The sequence below is a fragment of the Carettochelys insculpta genome, chromosome 3 (genome assembly GCF_033958435.1).
Source record: "Carettochelys insculpta isolate YL-2023 chromosome 3, ASM3395843v1, whole genome shotgun sequence".
NCBI lineage: Eukaryota > Metazoa > Chordata > Testudines > Carettochelyidae > Carettochelys > Carettochelys insculpta.
Genome location: NC_134139.1, coordinates 54,088,066 through 54,112,216, shown reverse-complemented (window position 1 = coordinate 54,112,216; position 24,151 = coordinate 54,088,066). Strand labels below are relative to the sequence as shown.

General features: G+C 46.5%; 1 protein-coding gene across 1 annotated transcript in view; it reads right to left on the bottom strand.

Moving 5' to 3' along the window:
• ITPKB (inositol-trisphosphate 3-kinase B) overlaps positions 1-24,151 on the bottom strand; it is a 105,216-nt gene that overhangs the window by 26,388 nt on the left and 54,677 nt on the right. Inside the window, exons 3-4 of the mRNA XM_074989874.1 lie at positions 2,830-2,929; positions 1,780-1,993 (exon numbers count right to left, since the gene is read on the bottom strand). Of these exons, the coding sequence (XP_074845975.1) occupies positions 1,780-1,993; positions 2,830-2,929 (314 nt within the window). The remainder of the gene's footprint in view (positions 1-1,779; positions 1,994-2,829; positions 2,930-24,151) is intronic.

Sequence of the window (24,151 nt, the reverse complement as noted above, 5' to 3'; positions counted from 1 at the left end):
AGCACCACAGAATGGCCTTCCACCATGCGGCGAGATAAACAACAGCACATGGGCAGAGTTAAGAAAGTGGGTTTTCTCTTGAGGTGTATAGACAGGATTTAATCCCCTTCCCCCCCCCCCACCCCCACGGACAGACCCAGTCCCCATTTCCTTCAAGTTCCACTTCAACTCATGCCTGAGTGGGGAGGGGGAGGCAAGGTGCAAGCTGGGAGCCTAGCCAGCATTCCATTGCCTGCCTTCTTCCCCCGCCTTCTCTGGAGGGGAGTATGCGTTTTGCGTCTGACAGTCGAATGTGCCAGTTCATGTTTCACACCAAGAGTTCAAAAGGAGAACAAGAAGAAGAAAAATTCCTCTTTCCACAAGAGCAGTCAGCTTTTCCAGAAAGCGTAGGAGTCTCCACCACATCTAAGCTTTAAGTTACTCATCTGGGCGGGTTCTAGAGTCCAAGCTGGCTAGTGATTTTTATCTGGCCCAAATCAGCATGCTGGCTTTGGGTTTCAACACAAAAACTTAAGATCCTGATCTTGCAGTGCTTGCCCATGTCTGACCCCTGACTCGCTCAGATAACCCCAGTGAAGTCAATGTACTAGTTCCATGATTAAGGTCTGTATAGGCAAGAGTCTGCAGGACTGAATTTTAAGAGCCCATTTATGGGTTCCAAGAAAGCCTAGAATTTTTATGCTCACCCTCTGTGAACGGTTTCAGGGTCCATTGAAGGACAGAGCATGGCATTAAGCAGGCTGTGTCCCAAACAGCATGGAAGAGCAAGCGAGAAATAAGGGAAAGGATTAAAAGCTGCTTGAATTCAGATCTAAAGTGGTGGCAAAGAAACAAGAAGGCTGACAGCTCGCCCCAAGGCCTTCACTGCAGCTTGAATGGGCTAGAGCAGCACAAGAATACACATTACTTTTTCACTGGGACATCTCCTGGAATATTAGCTGTCCTGATAGCTCTTGCCCCAGCATACTAGATTATACTGTGATAATATAAAGCATTAAGGTGGTAAATGCTGTTCTTCCCTCACAGGGGGTGCAGCTCCCTGGTGCTCTTCACTGCAAAGCTGTAGGTGGATGTGCGACAGCACTGCTTGTGTTTTAGTCTAGGTGTGTGGGATATCTAAGAGCCACTGCCATTCCCAGGTGCCTGGAACAGCTCTGAGTTACTAACGCAGACCGGTGCAAGAGCCCCCACTTCGGTGCCACACGATCCACTTCCATAGTACACCATAGAAACACCCGCACGTAGGGCCCCGATGGCGAATGGCAGGGAGGACAACTGCCCCAGAAACCAGAGTTTCAAAGGGGCCCAAAGCTCCTGGCCCACACTGCTGCTACTGCAGTAGTGGCTACAGCTCCAGGCCCCTTTGACTTGCTGCTGCAGCGCTGCTCTGTGTGGCTCTGAAGGCTGGGGGCGGGGGGCCAGCACTGTGATCTAGGGGGCACTGAGAGCTAACTGCCCTTAGCCCTGCCCCGTGTGGGGCACAGAGCTGCCCCCTTCCCGCCCCGCCTTGGCTGTCACCCCGCCCCGCCGACAGGCGACTGCAAGAGTCTGCTACAGCATTTCCCAGCTCAGGTTTCCTCTTGTGCTTCCCATCCCATCCCCGCCTGCACCAGCTTGGCTTCCCTCTCCAGAGGCCTGGGCAACAGTCATCCATGGCCAGGTAAGCCCCTCAGAGGAGCTGGTTTGCTCTGGATACTTTTCACCCAGGTGATAAGTTGCTGTAAGTGCTGGGTTTGAATTCTGGAGCTCACGCTGCTCGTTTCATCTCGCCACACTAACCTGACTCCCATCTTGCAGTCCATAACGCAGGGGGAGTCAAATTCAGCCAGCAGGTCTTCCATCTGATTATACCTCTCCCCATCCTTCATCACATCCCCGTGGTAGGCAGGAACAAAGGGCTTAAGGATGTCGTTCATCAAGCGATCCAAGCAACGCTGCTCAGATTCACAGTGCTTCTTGAGTATCCGGCCATTGGCTGCTGCCTTGAAGCTACCTGAGAGACAAAAGGCAACACAATGCTTACTAGGGTGCTAAACACCCACCTTCATGGAGGACAGCAGGCAGATGGTCATGAAGCCTCCTGCCCTGGCCAACATCCCCTGCAGGACAATCCAGGTGTAATGGGCTTCTGTGGAGTGGTGCATAGCGCCCAAGGTTAACAGAGGTACTGGTTGATACAACAGAGATCAAGTGAGAGTCCAGGACATACATGCTGCTCTTTTTGGTGGGGGGGGCTCTCTCTCACTCCTTCCCAGCCCCCCCAGACCACTCCCTCTAAGCATGGACATTCCCAGGCCTGAGAGAGGAGAGGAACACACTTGCTCCTTTCTGAACGGCTAGGATTGCACTTGGAACCTTCCTCGGCCAAGCGCCAACCTTCACTGCTCAAGCAGGAGGAGTGACTCCAGTGTCTAGCCCTCCCTCTTACTGGGACTCCACTCTTTAAATACCCCTCTGAAACCACCCCCCGACTCATGCATCTGATGAAGTGGGTCTTTGCCCATGAAAGCTTATGCTCCAAAATATCTGTTAGTCTATAAGGTGCCACAAGACTTCGTGTTGTTCTCGAAGATACAGACTAACACGGGTACCTCTCTGATGCTTTACAAGGGAGCACCTTCACCCCTGCCCCATACAGTCTAGCAGTTCGATCAGCCCTTCCTTCATGCCGCGGCTTCCCTGGAGACAAGGCCGATTCGATGTGAACACTTAATTAGCATCACAGAGACACTTTAGGCCAACCCAGCTAATTAGCTTAACAATCAAGAGACTTCCCAACACACCGTGGCAGGTTCCCTTGATGACTTGACACAGCTCAATCTTCCATACCTGCATGCCCTGCTAATTGGATCCAAGGATACTTTTTCTTGAAGGACATGACAAACGGGGACCACTGCACCATATTTTTGATCTTCCGCCAGGACTTGCTCTAAGGAAACAGAGAAAGGCAGAGAGTGGGTCAATATTTTGGTGTTCATAAAGCCAGCTCAGAGAGCAAATTCGTGGATTATTGGGATGGGGAAACGGAAGCTGACACTGAAGGGCAGAAGTAAAAGGTGCACAGGGAACACTGCTCCTCCCCTTTCTCTTCTGCCCCTGTGCCAGGCTGGGCGTGGAGTAAATAGATCAATTATCAATCCCCACCGGTGCTAATCAAGAATGACTCCATTTGAGTGAATGGAATTTCAGCTTTACATAGATGAAAACACGATCTGAATCAGACCTATTGGCTCAGGAGAGCTCCTGTTCACCTTACATACATCAGCATCATCTGCATACATCCTCCTTCCATCTCTGACATTTCCCCTTTACTACTACTGCTACTGCATAACCCTTGTACTCTACGTTGAGCATAGGTCATCTACAAGTCTTCTCCACTGCACTCTGTCTTGGGACAAAACTTCTAGCTGGCCCCTAGGAGAGGTCAAATGATCAGCTCCTTTCTAGGGTCAGACAGACCCTGGACAGCTCATGCGTCAGAATTCTAGGAGACCTCATAAGATTTTGCAGGTATGTCAGGATTTGGTCAGCCGGCAAAAATTCCACTGCATATCCATATGCATGAAGCCACACAAAACAAAAACTTATTTTTGTTCCCACTGGAAAACAGCTGCTGTGTTCAATAAGTACTGAGTCTGTGAGTGTCTAATTGACCAGCTACACCAAGTGAATCAGCACATTTGAGAAAACAGTTCACTTCTGGCATATGGTATTTGCTGTTAGACAGATTTATTAGTACAAATACTTGTGCGCACCAAAGAGGGTTTTTACTCAAACATAGGAAAGCCTCTTGCAAAGACGCAGTCTTTCCTGAAGACAGTTGTTTTCCCTAGATTGTGCTGATAGAACACACAGCTAATAAAAGGCAGAGATATTTCTTATCACAGCACCAGAAGGCTGTGCAAACAATCCCAGCAGGCTATCTGCAACACAACCACAACAGGAAAATGCCTAATTGGACAAGATGAGACAACCAGTGCTCTTGTCCTGGTAGCTCAGGAGCAACTGAGTTCAGTATGGAAGTGCACATTAAAGTTACCTTCAACTTTAAAATGCATGTAAGGCTTGGTCTACAGTAGGTAGGTAAGTTGATTGAAGATAAACAATTCTAGCTATGGCAATTGCATAGCTAGAATCAACTTATCCACCACCGACTTACCTGGCCATCCTCACTGAGGCAGGTCGAAGGGAGAGTTTCTCTTGTCAACCTCCCTTACTCCTCATGATGGGAAGAAGTACAGGAGCCAACTGCTGACCCCTGATGGGTCGAGTCTGTGTGTCTCTACCGGGCACGTGAATTCAAACCCTGGAAAAGGGACCCTGGATGAATCAATCTTCCAGGTATTGTAAACATGGCCTAAGAGAGCAGCTACCTCATTCCACAGAGTCTGAGAGAACCTAGCTTCATCTCTCTGTCAGTCTGGTACATGAGCAATCCCACATCTCCAGTCCTTATGGCATTTACTTCAGGTGAAATCACAGTCCAGAACCAGGCAGCTAATATCATAGCCAAGGCATTAGCAAGAGGAAATTGATCTGGGCGTGGGAAACAGAGCAGAGGTGTTAATTTCCTAAGCCACTGCACTGCAAGTCACTCACCAAGGTTGTTAAAAGTGTCTGCCTGAAGTCTCAGCAACAGAGAACCACAGATGTGTGGTGGCCACTCACCTGAAGCGCTGAATTCAGTTTTGAGACAGCAGGTTCTCCTAACATCTTGGGGTGATTTTATAGGGTGTCAGGCCCTGTGACACTAGAAGCTTCCACTTCAAACTGCAAGAAGCAATGCACTAGGTTATGCTGTTTAGGCATGGGAGAATGTGAAGTCACTTTGCCTTCTGGGTAGTTCAGAGAATCCCTCCCAGGTTGTCATATGCAAGAGAGACCAGGTTTGAGGAGGGAGGAGACAGAGCTATGCACCCTTGTGCGACACAGTGAGGGAGCAGTCGCTGCGTTTCATGTTGTGTCAGGCTTTTGCATGCGATGCACATTGAAGAGAAGGGGCAAGAAGAACTGGGGTGTACCATAAAGTCCCGCCAGAGCACATGGATTGGCCACTCACCCCTCCGAGAAGTTACTGGGGAATCAGGGGTGTCACTCTCATCCTGGGTTTGGTTTTAGACCAAATGTTTGCCAAGGAAGTTTCCAAAACACTGAAATCACATGGGGCACATGCCTCTTGGGATTTGCTTGTTTATGCTGCACCTTTGCCAAGTCGGGTCAAGGATGCAGAAGGCAGCTCCCTACCTGACATGTGGATGAAAACTTTCTTTCCAAGGAAAATGCCAGAAGTTGTGTGCTTTGACTGTTCTTTGTTCTCACTTGGCAGTGAGCACCGGGGCTTTTCCCCTCCTCCTGTTTTCAAAATAGCAACACTGCGTTCTGACCGTCACTGACTGATTGATTTAAAAAAAGGGACTCCAGCCGGCAAGGGAGCTCAGCTTCAGATCAACCTGACCCAACTTGTCTAAAATAAAAAAGGGAATCCTCCCATCACGGCAGAACTATAAGTCATTCAGTCCCAGGATACAAGCCAAGGCAATGACTGTTCTCAAGCCAAGATTTTGTTTTTCGGTGGTTAGAGGTTGACAGCAAAAGCCTTGATGTAGTTCAAAGCATGAGCAAAGTGGTGCCAAGTGGCTCCCAGAGGAATGGTGGCCCTCTCAATTGCTTCCCCAGCAGGGGCTTTGAGAACTAGCCAGATAAGTCCTACTCGGTCAGTTCTTTCTGATGTCTTCTCCTACACCTGACCCACATGCAAGCAAACCAGAGTTCTTACAACTCTGGGATGGGCTAACCCCTGGCCCTCACAACTATTACGTCTAACGACTAGGCACCGAACCACCAGAGTGCACTTTGCTAGTCAGGTAAGCAAGAGAGGGCTCTAACGGCCAGCTGAAGCAAGATCCAGCGCTGCCTGCCCTCCACATGTCTACAAGCAAGCACGCTTCCGCTGCTCTACACCCTAGGAAAGAGTTCTGACGCAGCTCCAGGACAAGTGTTCCTAAGCTGCTCGAGTACATATACTGTTTTCAGAGTTACTGCTTCCTCAGCAGGTTTCCACACTAAACAGTATCTCATGCGCTGCCAACCAGTCCGACCCTTCATCCATCCAAGGAGGTGCAATGGTGTGGGATGAGTATGAAATCTTACCGAATGGCCTTGAGCACTCCCAGTACAGAAGACAGGGTGTGCCTAGTCTCTGCCCCTGCAATTCCTTTGGCAGCCATCTTTGTTTTCCATTTGGCCTGAGATAAGCACCTCCCTGCTGTTCAAGGAAAAGTCTGCTTCACCAGTAAGATCTCGAACCATCAGCCCAAGGCGTACAATGCGTGATTCCCTGCCCAGGAGGCAAGAGAAGCTTGTTTTGCTGGCTAGCTCAGTAAGGCTCCTTTTATCGGTTAGATGAAAAACAAGTGTTTGGCTTCACTGTTACCATAGGGGTTCACAAGAAAGACATTTTGCCAGGGACAAATGTCCTACTGAACTGGGTTGGGGGGCGGGGGAGGGTGCTGCCTGATACTTCTGTCTGCTGCACAATAAGGTCTAACTTCTCCTGGAGGAGAAAGAGAGATTATTTTACTCTTTCAAGATTTACTGTGACCCCAAACTTTCCCATAGTCCCAGAATCCATTTGAAGACCATCTAACCCTTTCCACATAAGGGTGTCACTCTCACAGCACACTCTACGCCAGCTAACCCCTTCCCCATTCCCGACTCCTGCATGGATCCAGGCTTGTGTTCCCAGGTGCACAGCACCCAAAAACCCAGCCTAATGCAAAGACAGCTCCAGGCCCTTGTGTGCCCAAACACCACACCTCAACCCCTGCTGGCACCTGCGAGTGAGAACACGGCCATCCAGGCAACAAGGTTTTTAAACAGACCCTTTGGTAAGCTGCTCCATGCAAGAGCATCACCTCCAAGCTTTTATGTAACTGTTTGTATCTCCAGGATTATTCTGAAATAGGTATGAAGCCTACAGTTTCCTGCGTAGGTCAGATTTCTTATGCAGTTACAAGGGGAGTGTTATGTGAAAGTCGTTGCACAGCAATTCAGAGTAAATGCCTCTTGGGAACACCTGGAGGAGTCTTGTGGTGTTCTAGAGTAGTGAAGCATCAGCTGGTACACCAAACGGTGATTTTGGTGAAGTGAAGTGATGCCCGTGTCTGCTCCTTTCAGTATGCACTTGTCAACAGCAATATTCCTGGTTAACCTGTCTAAGAAGTGCTTTGCACTACCAGGATCTATGACATGCATGGGGATGCTGCATGTATAGTGTCCTGAGGTGATGTTTGGAAGAGCCCGTTCTTCAGTTACCTTGCTATTTAGCAAAAGGTATGGTGCAAGGGTTAATTTAATATAACTTTGCAACAGCCATTGGTTAGAGAGTGCATAAGTGGGCAGCTACGGAAGGTGTTATAAATGTAGTGTTCTCTCACTGCATCTCATCTGTTTTAACAGCTGCAGCAAATGCAGAGTGATTAGCTATTTTATGTTCAACTATTCACCAGAGATGAAAAAATATTCAGTGAAGAGCCCCACGGGTCAGGCTGGGAACTTATGTAGCAGTGAAGCTAAATATCACAGCTATAGAAGTAGACTCTAGACTTACTTCTTAAAGAACTCTGAGGTTATGTCTATATTAGACATAGCAGTCAATTGCTAATATGCAATTTTAGCTACGCCAATTGCATAGCTAAAATCAACTTATCAGCTGTCGACTACAATGGCTGTCTTCATGAAAGAAGGTTGATGGGAGCATTTCTCCCATCGACCTCCCTTAATCCTCACTGCTCATGAGGAGTTCTGGGGGTCAACTTTGACACAGAAAGCACCAGGTCATGCATGTGTGACACAAAACCACAGAAGATCGACCCTGAGCAGGTCAATCTGTGTAGCCCTAGCCTTAATAGCGGCAGAGTCACTGCATGTTCCTCTGTCCCAATAAGGCAGTAGCTAGTCTTCTGTTTGTATTATGCTCCTTTGGGGCCAGTACCGCTAAGTGACTGAGCTGGTATTAATTCCAGTGCACATTTTTGATGTGTGGGGGAGGAATGTAAGGAGGACACAGTTTTATCTACCGTGTTTACCTTACTTATAGGGATGTTAAAGCAGACTGTGGGCTTCCCCTGTCTGTCAATAGAGCTTTGTATGAAAAAAAACATACAAAAGTTCAGTGACAACCCAGAAGCACAGAGGAAATATTTTGTTTCATTAAACAAAATGTGACTGATAAGATTGAGATTTGCTGTATATTTGCCCAATGGCAGATGGCTTTCTTTTAAGCAGGTGGAGCTCACAATGGCTCAAGGGAGTTGGGACCCCTTCCTCCCCATCCCTTTCCTTGTATAGATTTTGCAGAAGTTTTATTAATATTATTTCCCTTACAAATTGCTGTGTGAATGACTTCTCCTTATTCTCTACAAAACCAGAGATCTGTGGCAACCAGGTTAATCAGCTGCAATTATGACATCCAGGAATTTTATAGGGCCAATTGTTCCTGTGAATTGCCTGACCCAGGCGTGTACTGAATTATTCCTTTATTGTTATCTAATATGAGCACACTACATTAGTCAAGACTTAAGTCATCCTCAGGCTTGGAAGATGACGAGAGTCCAGAGGCACATGCACCTGTGCCCTAAAAAAACAAAAAAAACCTGCCCCTGACCCCAGTTAGAACTTGAAAGATTCCGGAGTCAGCACAAACCCCGGGTGAGGTCAAGAAGAGCTCAGTCAGTCTTCAGAGAAGACTGTGGTCCACAGTCCCATGAAGAGGTGCTAAGCAGCCACTGTTTCCACTCACTTCACTGGAGCTGCAGATGCTCATAAAAGTCAGGCCTAAGTCTATTGCATCCATATTGGAAGAAGTGACTGGATAAGGGGAGGAAGGGATAGAATTCATGTCCCTCGCTGCACATAAAGACACCTCTTCCCCATTTAGGGTATGACAGTCGAACCTCTAGGTTTCCATTTTCACAAGCAGACAGGGCAGGAGGGAGTGAACTTGAGGAACTTCCTGAGTAACATGCAAGAAACCAGGGCTGAGTTTTACATTTGCTGGGCAAGTGATATAACTAGTTCCTAAACAGAGCTTGGCAAATGTCTGAACAGAATTACATACAGTGGGGCTGCCTGCCAGGGCAGAGGCCTGGCCTCAGTAACCCAGGAGGCCTCTTCCAGCCCTACGTCCCTGTGTGTGGGCTGTTACCAGTCACCAACCGCCAGCCTTTTGTGAACGACTGCCCAGGACTAGCCATGCATTTAGCAACGTCCTGAAAATGCCCACTGCATGCCAGCCCCTTCTCGTGCAATGCTTGAAAGCCTGCAGTGTCTGCAAAACCTGCGGAGAGCTTTGTCCCCTGCACTACCCTTATGCACCCCTACCCCTCCCAGCTCCTTAGGCTTGCTAGGAGTCACAGTGTGCAACGTTCAAAATAGCTGCAAGGGATCGGTGCACTCCTGCCTTGCAGTGATTCTCTATGTCCCTTAAAGTGAAAGTATCAGCCCCACCAAAAAGGGAACTCCAGCCACGGGGGTTGTGTGGCCGCCCTGTGACAAGTCATTCAAAGTTCAATGACTTACAGCAGAACTTGGGATTGCTTCTGGAGCAGGTAGGGCATGGGGAAGGTTCAGTTAAGCAATTTTCAGGCTGAAAGGTTAGCAATTTGCTCCCAGAACCTACTGCCTTGTCTCACAATAGAGAAAGGCAGATTTTGGACACCATTCAGGAGAGCACTAAAAAAACTCAGAGTGTTTGCCCACAGAGTTCACTGTGGGTCAACCTCTTCTAAGGCCCTGCTACCCGCAGCCAAGGGAAAAAGAGGCCATTGAGCTTTCCATGTTTAGAAGAATGAATGTGTTTTCCTTTGGTCTTCAAAAAGTAGTTAAGGTTTCCCTAGTGATGATTGTTTCCGTTCCCCAGAAAAAACCTGGTACCACCCAAAGCGATAGGAAGGACAGCTTTTATTCATTATATGAGAGGCTGATGTGCAGGTTATAACCTGTAGGCAAGCCCTGGCAGGTGGATGCTTCAGGCTGAGTTGCTCACGCCTGGACCCAAGTTTGTAAACTTGTCTTCAGAGCTCTGGAATGTTTTTGCACAGGGGTGAGAGAAACAGGGCTGACCTGAAAAGACTTTAGAGAGAAGCCACTAGGAAGGCATAGCCGAAGGATAGCCAAAGGAATCTGTGACCGAGCTCAGACTGTGCTCCTTCCTTTCCGAGTGTAGAATTTTCTCATATGTCTTCCCAAGAGAGGGGAAAGAAGAGAGACGGTGATCTTGTGGTTTCTCTGGTTCCATCAGGCCATTTCTACTCTCTATCGGCTTCTAAGTTGGACCTCCAGTTGGTCCCATCAGCAAGTTGGCTGTCACTTGCCACTATGAGAGCCACAGAAAGAGCCCACACCTTCTCCTCAATGGAAAGCAGAACCAATGACCGTTATACCTGTGGTCCCTCATTCCCCTTCCCATGCCTCTTTCTGGGAAGGTTGCACTGGCCAGAGAGGGGTTTCTTTGTTAGAGCTCATGAGGGAAAAGTCTTGGATTGGTAAACACTGTTTTTTGGGTCTAGTCAAATAGGCATTTATTTCATGCATATGAGGGATTCATCTTCAGCAGCTCATTCAAAATCTGATCCTAAGCAAATGCCAATCAGCTTCTTCCACTGCATGCATCATTATGGTGCATGCAAACTACAGAGACTCTGACAGCTAGCACCCAAAGGAAGGACAGTGGCTCAGGCATTAGCCTGGTGCACTAGAAGCCCATGTTCAAGCCCCTACTCCCCTACAAACTTCCCTTTGACAACTCATTCTGTGCCTCAGTTCCCCTTCTGTCAGATGGAGCAGGTAGCTGTGTCTAAGCTTAAAGGGGTGATGGAGGAAAATATACATTAAACACTACAAGATGCTAAGACATTATGATATAGCAACTAAGATGGAGCTCCTCTGTATCTTCTGCAGAATCCATCACATATGCAGACTGTACTGTGTGGAGAGGGTAGTGTGGGTATTTCTGTGAAGTTAGATGCTATGCTTTTTCAGAGTCAATATAATTCTGCATACCCAGGGCTTGTTCACCCTGCCATGGCTAGCAAGCATGAATACCAATCTCAGGGCAGCCTCTTAAGACCCAGGGCACAAACTCCAAATTGGCTGTGAATTCTAAACTTAGATTTTTATTTCCCAATTAAAATCACCCCCTCCAGCACTATATCCGCTTTAAAAAGGAGTTACAGACAGTCCCTTTGGATATTCCAATCTATCTCACCACCCAGGATAAACAGTCCTTTACACCACTAATTATGGCAATGTTTAGGTTACTCCCAGTCCTAAGAGACCAGTCCCCTACTCCAGATCAAGTGCAGCTTAGAGCTCTATCCACAGATGCTTGTAGCCAGTCCTACTGAACTATAGCAAACTCTTTGATATCTGGCATCCACGGGACCAGGAGGTTGCCAGATAATCAAATATTCCAGACAACAGAGAGTAGCTCATGCTTGGTGGGAGAGCAGAGGAGCCTGCTGGCTGCTCCCACACACAGCGCGGAGGTATGCAGGGAGGCGCTGAGTGGGTTGGCCCCTCCGAGGAGTGGGGCATTGCTTTCGCACTCTGTACACAAGCCCCAGCTTGCTTCTCCACACTGCTCCTGCCCCGTGTCAGGACACCGCTTCTCCACGCTCCTGCCCGGTGTCTGCTGAGCAGAGGAGAAGCAGCGTCAGGGCTGGTGTTTGTGCACAGAGCGCAAGAGCAATGCCCCGCCCTTCGGGGGGCCCGCTTGCTCAGCACTGCCCTGCGTCCCTCCATGCTGCGTTGAGTGCAGCCAGCAGGCTCTTCTGCTCTCGCACCTGGTGTCCTCTGACCACTTGGCTGAGAGTTATGCCGGTTGAATGTGTCGGTTACTGAAACCTGGTTAAACCAGAGTTTTCTGTACATACAGATGTATTAAAGGAAAAGAAAGCAAACAAGCTATTCACAAGGTTAAAGCAGGTAAACAAACATCCACAAATAAGTTATAATCTTAAATGTCCAAAATAATAGATGGGCAAGTTCCATGTGGCCTTCAGAGCTAACCCAGGCTAAACAGTAGGGATCGTTTGCTTATGCCTAGTAATCCTGATCATCCCGCCAGTCATTCCCCATGCCTCGAGTCCAAGCAGCTTAGATAAAGTTTCTCCTTGTTAGGGGGATTTTATTCCCTTCTCCCTTTCCGCTCTGAGCTGGAAACTCAGCTGATGGAAGGAATTCACATGCAAGATTCAGCTTCGTGATGGGCATGAGGGGTAGAGTAAACAACACGTCTTTTGTCATCTTTAATATTGCACTCAGTCTGGTGTTAACACGCTTTCCTTGCTGGGCAAGACATCACACTTTCTGTTGGAGACCAGCCTTTGGCATGAATTTTCCCCTCCTGTCTGGTGACTAAAGCTTGCAAGGCAATCACCTAGATATTCCCTTACATATAACAAGTGGAACTAATGCAGCAGCTCACAAGCATTCAAACATATTCTGATCACTCTCATATCTGTTTGATTGATAGTAACATGTATGTGAGCCAGACTGATTCCATCCCTGTATTTGCCCATGTTCAACGGAGGCACAGCGATCTTGGCATGACCTTGCATCTGGTCTCCCTGCATCACAGCCCCCTATCCAAAAATGGCGTGGGCAGAGGTGTTACCAATGCTCTTGAATCTGCCTCAAGGTAACTGCCAGGACATTTGCTTTACCATTGCTCTGGGCAATCTCCATGTCAAACTCCTGAAGAACTTCAGCGTAATAGTTTCAAACTGGTCCCTTTGGCTGGGCACAACCCCATCAGCTGAGAGTGGCTCGTTAGAACCTGTCATTTTCCATTATGCAGGGAAGGTGTAAGTTGCTTAATAGCCCAAACTATGGCACAGCATGGGCTCCTGAGGACAGCCTAGTTCTCTCCTAGTTGTCACTTCACCCTGCCTAATCCAGCCTTGCCTAATCCAATTTTAGAAGCATCAGCACAAAGGGTTTGCTGAAATCAGACGCTTCAGACAAAGCCCCTTTTATGCCTTAATGCCCCTTACACCAGCCTCCAGCCACTGGCTTCCCCTTTTTTGCAAGGTCTGTTTTGCCACAACCTCAATAAACCGCTTTATAGACCATTGGTAACAGTTTGCCAGATTGATAAAGGATTAGATTGGCTTCTTGGATTGCTGGACAGTCCAATTCCAGATGGCATCTGATTTAAAGGATTAGGGAGAACAATCTGACTGCCCCACCAGTGCCCTAAATAAAGGTGTCCCACCATATTGCATGACCTTACTCCATGCTTTATCTGAAATACCTTGATAGTGAAGCTGGCTTCTTTATGCCTCAATATTTCAACTCCTGCCTGGTTCTGTCGATCTTTCCAGGGGTAACTAACAAAAAAAGCCGATTCGTCAACACAGGCCTTGGCATAGGTCTATAAACCCTCTTTGATAAAACTTGGAGGGGCAGCCCTTACATAAATTAATCCAAAAGGCATGAGTGCCATCATTCCCATTGTATATTTCCTCTCGATAGAGTGCCCTTACTTTAAAGTAACAGCTGAAAACTTCCTGATCTGGATTAGTCATAACCGGCCTTCCAGTAAAGCTGGTTGAATTATTAATTGCAAATGAGTTAGACAAATTTAGCCTATTTCTGTTTGGGAATCAATCCAGATTTCAGTGGTTGTGCTTGTCATTCATTAAGTATACACTAATTCCTCTGGCTAAGCAGTTCTCAGCCTGGGAAGCAGAGTAGTTCATGAGCAGCCGTTTGCTATTTTAGGCAGCCGTCCACATCTGAAGTCACGTGTTTTTTGTCCTCCCTCTGTCGATGACAAGCTTTAAAATATTCAAACGCGACTGATCATAAATACCCTGGCTGGTAGTCAGTACTGCAGACTCCAAGCCTCCACCCTGCCCCCAAATCCAGGGGAGCAGGAGCCCAAATGGGCAAAGTGCTCATGAAGAGCAAGAAAGGCAGGGAGCAGCTATTCACTTGTGTAGTGTTCAGACAGCTCAGTTTTCCGCACTTGACAAATACAACAAATTCTCCTGGGACCCAACCCGACAGCACTGATGTCAACGGAATCTATGCCAGGGACTTTGATGGAACAGCCTAGGGCTCTGGAGACTTGTTTAATTTCTTTACAAAAGCAGCACTGCACACTACATCCCTTGTTTCTCCATCTCGAAGTCCAACTTCAGCTCAGCTGCTTCAGCTCTAGTCTTTCTGGCTTGACATTAAATAGCATGAGCCAGAGCCTAATGCTCAGGTCCACAGAAAAGCCTGCAAGTGTGAAGTGAACCTGATTTCACCATTTCCCATTGTCATTTTATTTGCCTTACAAGGACACTTCTAACCCTCTAAATTCAAATCAACCAATAACATCTCTGGCCACTCAGCTAGTATAAATGCTGAACTTCAATTACAGGGGTTACCATCTGTGTATTGAGAACAAAATTCAGCCTCTTCTTGCTGGGCAATGCTTATTTCAGCTCCAGTCTTATTTAGAAATGAAAACATTGAGCTGGTATGCAATTTCAATAGCCCCAAAAGAGTCTGAGGCAGCCTGAAAGCCACATGCTATTCAGCTCTTAAAAAGCCACCCTGAAAGTTTTGAAGTGGATGGTGACTCTAATGAGAGAACTGGTTCACAGGAAGAAGTCTGTCTGGAGAATGAGAGACAGCTGTGTACCTGGAGGTGAGCTAGCTAGCCAAGGAGTCAGGTGTGGAAAATGCTCACTGTTGCTGCTATGTACGGCACCTGTGGGCACTGGTGCCATGTCCAGGAGAGAGCACAGAGATGCTTATAAAGTGTACAAGTGCTCGCGAGAGTGCGAAGTACAATCTTAGACATTTCGTAAGTCTCTCTCATTTTGCAGCGGGCGGGTTTTAATGGGCTAGTTTGTTTCACCTCGAACACTGTTACTGCTTCACAGATTCCCTAGCGATATTTGGCCAGTGAAATGGAAGAGGAGATCGCTAGTCGGCAGAAGAGTCCAATGTGAACTATTAATACTTGGACTTGGAGTTCTGTGCTGGCTTCATAGTCATGTTTGAGTGTGGTACAAAAGGTTGCCTACTATCTAGAAATGCAGGAGAGAGTCTCCCACTGTGTATCACAGCAGCAGGCACCCTGGAAGTGTGGACCCCAAGGCAGGGCATTCTTGGTGCATGGCTGCCACCTCTGGAGCTTAGCGCTAGTCCCAGGCCTACCTGAAGCAACTTTTAAGACACAATGGTACAAGAAGCATCTGTTTAGGCTGGCACCGTAGCAGGCAGAGGTGCTGTTGTCCAATGGAGAAGTGAACTGATATGTAGCCATGCTAATTAATGTAACGAAAGTGTGAATAGTCTTTAAGAAGTCAGGAATCTGTACATAGCAGTGTTTTGTTTTGTCTGTGCTCCTTGTTTATTTTAATAAGAATGTTGTTAATTTACTTAACTTTGCTTTAAAGCTGCTTACATGATATTGAGTGCAAAAGCTCCACATCCTGCTGAATTAGCCCAAAGTAAAAATCTTCTACAAGCTCTGTTTGGAAGCATATTCAACAAAAGAACCTCTGTCATTACAATGCACTTGTGACCCCGCATAACAACTCAAAATGGAGGTACAGTATTTTGATTTAAAAATACATGCCCATTCAAGATTTTGCGTGTGGTTCATCTCCACTTAGGCAGGCAGTTCCATTACCCTATTTACCATTAGCTAAATTTCATTCTGTAAAATACACATAATTTCCCAAAAGAAACGATTCATGCTTTTTTGAAAAAAGGGACTGTTTCAACATTTGGTCTGCTGTGAATCACAAGTTTACCTTAGTCGCATTTGCTTGAAACAAGCAAATCTGTCACAAGGTCTTGTATGGACCCACACACATTGAGTACATGGAATGTATGAAATGGATTTTTAGGAGATGCAGATTATGTATTTCACAGACATGACTGAACCCTAAAGATGAATAAGTCACGCTGAGCCTTCTCAGCTCCATTTAGGTCAGCTTGGTTCTTTGATTTTTATTAGGCATTCTGAGTTCATGTGTGGACAGGACTTTGAAGATTTAAAGCACTATTTAAAGTTTGATTCTTTCTCCCACATTGGAATAGCAACAGCAAATGCTTGGGTAAGGGGAAAGAAAACTCTCCCCTTCCACAGCAGCTGCTGTAATTCAGAGCCTCTGCTCAACAGCAATTCACAGGAGTAGTCCTTGTTATTCCTACAAGAAAAGGCACATGGGAGAGAGGTGTATTTCCCACTTCCATGACCAAAGGCCAAGGTGACAAATGGTTACGGACCACTCTAAGGGATACACATTGTGCTAAGAGCAGAGCCTTTTTTTTTTCAAGCTAACATCTCACTTCACTGAATGCTGAACATCCACATTGATGAATAACCAGTCACTTTCCAGGTGGAGGTTTAATCCTGTCCTAACATGACATAACCATGTTAAATGGAGCTGACTAGGAGGACCGAACTGGTCCCTCATTGGTCAATGAGACCATGCAGCTGGTGCAGGGCAGGCCTATTAACTGGCAAGCATACTCTGCTCTGGGAAAGAGTGGCATGCAGGTCTGGAGCCTTGTCACTCCCAACTACAAGAGGGGCCTTCTTGTCTCATGGGCAGGAGCTAGTCTTCCCCTAATTTTCCTGAAAATGAGGCTGCCTTCCTGCCCTGCTCTGCACGGTGAGAGGCTGCGGGAAGAGAGAGAGACATTCCCTGTCCTCTCTTTCCACAGAAAGGTCACTGCAAAGTACGGAGGGCAATTCAGTCCCAAACGTGCAGTACTCCTGCAGGAATGGGCAGCCTCCTTTGTGTCAGTCTGGCTTGTTCCCTAGATTCCTCTTCTACTCTCAGGATAGAAAGCGTCGCTACGACATCTAAACCAATCAGCAGGTTCCAGAAATGGGCAGCATTTCAAAGAGACTTTTCAAGGAAACCTGGACAACTGACAAAAATCATCACTTCTTCATGACTGCCTGAGACCAAGGCTCAAATGGTCGAGGTTTCGCCACGTGCCTGCTGTGTTGTATTGATGCACAGAAAGCACCCCCATGACAGTGCAGGCAGATCCTTCTAGAAATCCTTAGGGGCCGAGACAACAAGATATACCTTAGGCTCTGTTCCTAAGTAAGTGGCTTGATTTTCAGAAAGCAGTGAGCACCCAGAAGTTCTCATTGACTTCAACGTGTCTCTGAGAGCTCAGTGCTTTCTACAAATGTGCATAATATATCTAGGCACCTAAAGATAAGCATTGTCTCTGGAACCTAAGTGCCCATTTATTTTTGAAGTGCTTGAGCAAGAGTTTTGAACTGAGACCTCAACATCTTATTTTGGTAGGGGATGAATTCCCAACTCTCAGCTGGAACTGATGTGGTGAACCTGTGACTTTCTATCAAAATAAAAAAGCAGTCAAGTAGCACTTTAAAGACTAACAAAACAATTTATTAGGCGATGAGCTTTTGTGGGACGGACCTACTTCTTTAGATCATAGCCATACCAGACAAATGTCTCCTTTTCCTCTTGGGAACCTAGAAATTGTTGGACTAGGTCAGTTGAAGGGTCCAGTAACTGAGAGGATAGCATCAGCTGCTTCAGAGGAAGACACATTTATTCCTAATGTTAAATATTTATGGCTGACTTCTTTCCTAACTATGAGAATTTACAACACTTCTTATAAATGCTTATCCTAGCAAATGGGAGACTCTATTCAGGGAAGATGGTGTGTTCCGGCATCTAGGACTGCTGCAGAAAACACCTTTCAAGCAGTGACTTCATTTTTCCACTGAGTCAGTCCAAGAATTTCTACACAGGCATAGTGAGAGAGATTTCTCTTTGGCAATTTGGTCCCAGGTGCTTTGGGATTTTGTACATTAAAATCAACACCTTGAAATCCACCTGGAAATTCATCGTCAAGCTGTGACTCAAGTATCCTCAGATAAGCCCATGAACGTCAGCCCTGCTTTGCAGCTCCTCTTTTTTGGCTCCCATCTGGTATGGCTCTGAGCTGAAGAAGTGGGTCTGCCCCACAAAAGGTCATCACCTAATAAATTGTTTTGTTAGTCATTAAAATGCCACTTGACTGCTTTTTTGTTTTGACAGAATACAGACTAACACGGCTACCACTGTCACTGTGACTTTCTGTATCGGTTATCACATCATCCGCGTACATGCGCAACAATCACTGGTGAATGCAGAAGATGCCCAGGCACATCTGATGGGCTACTGAGCACCTCATCTAAGCCTCATTTCGGCAGTGCTACATGCCATCTGAATCAAAGGTGTGCAAGTTAGAGAACACACTAATAACATACAGCAGTCGCATGCCTACCCTAACTGTAGATTTTATCTGAATTTTATTAGAAGCCAAGTAAATAAATCTCTGAGTAACAAGCGATTTTTCTGAACCCCGATGCTATCTGGGAAGGCACAAATCCTTTGATCTTCCTCCTTCTTTCCAGTTGGAGTGCACAGCAAGAGGCACCTAATGGAAGTAGGGGAAATAGATTGAGGAATCCTTAGTGCCAAGAATGATATATCTGCAGGCCTTCCCACTGTGCTGCAAAATTGCCACACACGACTCACTTTGTAACAAACTCCAGTAAACTCACTCATTACTCCTTTCCTCTTTGGCGAGGGAGTTGGAATGAATGTGTCCTTAGTGATGTTAACTGAAGGGAAGAATTCACAGCCATCAATGTCAACCAGGTCTGTGATTCATTCAGGCCCTAGTACTACTTAGCAGAAGGAACCTTCCTCTGTGAGGAGGGGTGTCTGTAACTCAGGAATCCCAGAGTTACTTGATCCCATATTTGGATGAGTAATGCTACTCCCGCGTTTCCATGAAGTGCACCAAATTTCAAAGCAGGTTGAGTAATCATTCAAACTTTAAAGTACCTACAACAGTCAAGCTTCAAAGCATATAAAATGTCATGGAATGGAAGCCCCCCAGCCCCTTTGTGTATGCCCATGTGCACATAGTAAAACATATACATTTTCTTTAATGGCATTCTTAATTTGGGTGCCCCAGAGATTTAATGGGTGCCATGGAGTGCCTGGCATAAAACTTGACAGATTGACTATTTTGGGCTACATCACATCAACAGTTTGATGTATAGCTCTGCACAAGAAACCCATCTAGAAACTTTCTGAAAAATGGGTATTTTTTCAGGGCTTCCCCAAAATGGGGTTTCTAGTTTGACACACAAAATTTTAAGGGAACCAGGCTAAGCATGTCAACTTTAGGGGACCTAGAAAGGTCAACCTTTAAATAGAAGTCATGTGGCAACCCTACCTACAGTGGAAAAGTGTCAAGACCACATGGGAAGACATCCGCACCAATAGGCAATAAAACAGCTATCCTTGCTCAAGAAGTGGCGGGGCAGTAATGATGTTCAGATGTGGTCAGCGTGCTGTGGTTTCCCTTTAAACTGACAAATGTGACAGATAAGTAGGCAGCACACAGGAGGAGTAGGTAGGGCTGGGAGAGGAAATTGAGACATCAAGCCAAGATAATTCTCACTGGCAAGAAAGTTTCCTATATTTATTCCCTTTGCCTTTCAAGGCAACTTGTCTGCTTTGGGCTGTCCATTCCAACTACTTAGTTAAGCCTCAGTGCAGTTTAAACATAGTGGTGAGAACCACAGATTCTGGTCTCCGCAGAGTTCAAAGGGACACTGTCAAAACTGACCAACTCAAACCTTAACTAAAATTGCTCTGAACACCAATGACTATTTTCAGCGGAACCCACACTGATGCACAGAGTTGCAGCCAAAAAGACAGGGAACTCGAACCCTAAACACAGAAGGAACTTTACAGAAAACCATTCTGTATGCTTCTCTTATGTAAAAGACTAAAATCGAAACATCGCCCAAAAGAGCCACTTATTCCTATGTGCAACATCCCAGAGAGGCCAGATGAGGAGGTCAATTATAAGAAATTCATCATGTTCTGGTTCAAAAAAAAAGAAAGAAAGAAAGACCCCCAAGAAGATTCAGAAAGGAATTTACTATTTTAGCTCATGCTTATAGTGTTCCACTGGGTGTAGAGCAGGAAGTGGTTTCTGTAACCCAAAGGGGAAATGCTCATCTGAAACAGGAAAATGGAACTTTCTTTTGAGCATTAATAATGGAAAATAGTGTCTGCGAGGCTGCTTGCATAAATGCCAGCAAAGAGAAGGTTCAAGGAAAATGTCACTGTTGTGAATTAAGCCCCCTTATGAATCACCTGTAATTAAGATTCTGCCACGGACAAACTCTGTCCTTGCTGACACCGATTCAACCCTACTGAAGACTGATGAGACAGTTTGAGTACATAAAGCTAGGATGTAGCACTGCAGTTGGAACTTGGCTCAAATGCTGCTATTTCCTTGGTAAAGATATGGACTAACTCCACTGGCTTCCGGTTTATGTAAGCATAAGACAGTGGTATGGATAGTGACAGAAATAAGGACCATGCTCCAGTCTAGAATCCAGCCTACCCTCCCACAGTTGCAGTGACTGCTGAAAGAAAGAAACATGTGGCTGTTGGATGAGGCCTATAGGTGCAGCAGGAAAGCCATGCAAATGCAGAAAGTTTTGTTTAGATCTGTTAGGAATGAGGTGGGAGCATTTAAACATTTCCCCCACTTTTCTCTTTATCTCTTACTTTTTTCATGTGTCTCAGCAACAACAATTGGAGTGAAACTTTACGTCTAACCATGTATTTTTAAAGGTAGCTCCTTCTATAGTAAGCAGCTGATCAACATGTACTGAGCAGGGTCATCAGTGGTATGTTCTGCCAAAGAGAGTAGATCAGGCAGTAAGATAGCAGCGGGTGCCCCTGGAGAGGGGTGACCTCTGCTCTGCAGTGGGGAAGGTGAGATTTCATGTCTTTTGAAGAGAACAGAACACAGCTAGCTTTTTTCACTAAAAAGTAAATGACACCACAGACTAGTCCCTGAGCTTGGCCCAAACTGGCGTGGTAGTTTCATCCAATGAAATAGCAAGTTCTTTTCATCATTTACGAAGGTGAAATACAGTTCTCACCCCCTCATATCTCCCTGTTTGTTCACAGAGCCCATGTGAAATGAGCTACAAGTGTGTTCCGGGTAACGATGTGAAACAGCAAATATGGCTCGGGTGTTCTCTGACAAAATACCAAAGGACCTTTTTGTCACCTAAAACACAAGTTGTGACGGATCTTAGACTACTTAAAAATTGGAATGTCTCCCACCTCCCAATGAAATTCCAATGCCCAGTTCTCAAAGAAGCCATTACTTAGAGCTGTGGTACACCAGCCAAGAAGCCAGATCTCTTGGAGTGAAGGAGTCATTAAAGTTAAGAAAAACTTCTGGCAGTACTGAATTTCATGCATTTGCTATATGAAACCTCAGCAGGGCCAGTGAATTGTTGCATCTCTGTTCACCCCCTGAAGAGGTGCTGGCAGGGAGACTTCTCCCTTGGCAAAGGCAGTTGCTGTCTGGCACACTTTTCAGTTTGATTTCACTGTATGGACATGTGTGAAGGAACATGGGGGCAGAATGACTCGGTATCGTCTGAGCTCAAAGCTTTTGTGCTCAAAACCAGTCACCGTGACTCTTTTTAACCAGTAAGAGAACCGCATTCTTAGCTTTCTGTGGTTTCGGACATGAAGTAGTACATGATTGCTTTTGGGGTTGTATAGGAAGGAATAGTGAGTCTCAATAAAAATGTTAATTTCAGTGTTTTGGAACGAGAGAGAAAGAAACAGAGAGGGGATTAAATTAAAGTATATTAACATATTTGAAGAAGGATCCTGTCTTTTGTACAGCCCCTGGCGTATTGAAGGTCTGATCCAGATTGGCAGCACCTAAGGGCGATGATCATTATTTGACCTGCATTTTGCCTGGGACATGCTGCCTACAGGAGACAATGGGTTTGTCTACACTACCTCCCGATTTCAAAGGAAGGATGGTAAGTAGGGTGGTGGGAGTTTATTAATGAAGTGCTGCGATGCATATGCAGCACTTCATTTAGCAAATTCCGCCCTGGTGGCAAGTTCAAAGTTTTAAACTTCTAAGGGCCGGCTTGCGTGTAGCCGCGGCTCACCCGCCGCTACTTCGCAGTGCCTGTGGTACTTCAAAGTCCCTTTACTCCTCAACTTCATTAATAAATACTCCTCAGCACTTCATTAATAAACTCCCAACACCTTACTTACCATCCTCCCTTCAAAGTAGGGAGGTAGTGTAGACACAGCCAATGTGAAAGAACCCAAATATGAATAAGAGGCAAACAAGACTTAAAATGCACAGCTAAACCACAACTGGATTTTGATGGGCAACATTCCCCTTTCAGAAGGCAACCCTGCTGAGGTCTCTCTACAGCCAAGGCATTTCACAACGGCAATTGGAACACTTCTGGAGGCTCATAATAGCTTCTAAAAGCCTCTTTCCAGCTTCCTGATGCTTAAACTTTACTACAATGCAATATAAATAGGTCTTCAATATCTGTTTATGTTTGATGCTGTACAGCAGGACCTGGGCTGTTAACCTAAAAATAGCAAGTGCAATTGCAGCTTTGAAGAAGCAGAGTGCTTTTCCTTTATTGATATGAGCAGGATGGCCAAGTGCCAGCACTTCTGTTCTGCTTGAAGGCTGGTGACATTCTTTGTAAAGCTCATAAATTACGGCTTTGTTAGCACACAGCAGGCTGCAGTGTTACCAGAAAGCCCTGGTATTTCCCTGTTCTCAGTCACCACATTGGTAGGGGCGGTGCCGAGGGTGGGGGCATGTTGCTCTTGATCACTGTACTGAAACTGATAGGCAAGCCTGCCTATCGAAGAGTAGTGTGGCGGTTGGTTGCTAAGATACAGCGTGACGTGCAGCCAGGCTTCACTTCTACATTTTTCCATTACACTGCCTTGGTTGGAGCTTGCGGAACAGGAGGTCTCTCTCTCAAGGGAGCTATCTAGAGATCAGGCAGAGACTGTGAGAGCCTGCAGGGCATACCATGTGTGACTTACATTACATTTAAATTAGAAGGTATAACAGAGCCAAAAGATGATCCAGTTCCCACTAGATGATCATTGGTGCCCCAGTTATTATCTGCACACACACCCTCCTCGCTACACACTGATGACAAATATTAAAATTTGACCAGAGTCAAGACAGGGTGAAAACGTAACATAACCCACATTCTCACCTTGGCTTTGTACAGTGGGGCCAGGGCAAGTTATGACTCACATAGAGGTGAAATGGAAAGGGAGGGTGGCAAAAGTGCAAGTAGTAGAGTTAGACACCGGGACTCTGGTCTCTACACTTGACTGGAGGCAGCTTGCTAGGAGGCCTCAGCTGACCTCAAAGGTCATGAAAATGACTAAGGAGAGCAAGGTCTGATGTGAAGTAGACCTTACACACACAGAACTTTAGAAACATCACTGGCCAGAGTCTCTGCTGTCTCTTTGGGTCAGGGTACAGACCACGGGAGCCTGAACCCAAGCAGATTTGTCTTTGAGCTTCATGGGTTGCTCTGGAACAGGTGCATTTCTGGGCACTATCAGATCATCCCCAGGGGCTTCATTAGCCTGTGGGGAGAACTGGGCAGAAAACCATCCTCAGAAAACTTTGGCAGTTTTGATTTTTTCCTGTTTTGCATCAGGATGAAAATGAGACCTTTCTACATTTCATATAGACATAAAAGCTGAGAAATCCCCTGTGATGGCGTGGGGGATACATGTGTGTGTGTGTGTGGCTCACAGAGGGTGTGGGGCTCCTGCTGAGGGTAACCTTGATGACCAGGTAACACCTTTGTACTGCAGACAAAGGAGGAGGTGGAGCCTGAGGGGTTTGAATTGGAACTGGGAGTTGGGAAGCAGTTAGTCTGGGCTGAGGGAGAGAGAGACAAAGGAGGGGGCAAGGCCCCGGCTCTGGGGGCCCCTCGGGGCGTCCTCTCCCCAACATGAATTGGACTGGCTGTCTCTGCCTGCTGTACTGACTCCTCTGTACGATGCTGTGTCCTGTCGGCTAATAAACCCGCTGTTCTCCTGCTGGGTGAGAGACTCTCCTGCCTGCGGACAGGGTGCAGAGCTTGGGGGACCCCAGAACCCCATCATGCTGGTGTCAGAAGTGGGATGTTCTGCATCCCGAGGATGGAGCATCCAGCAGTAAGTGACCGGGGCCCTGGAAGAAGTGG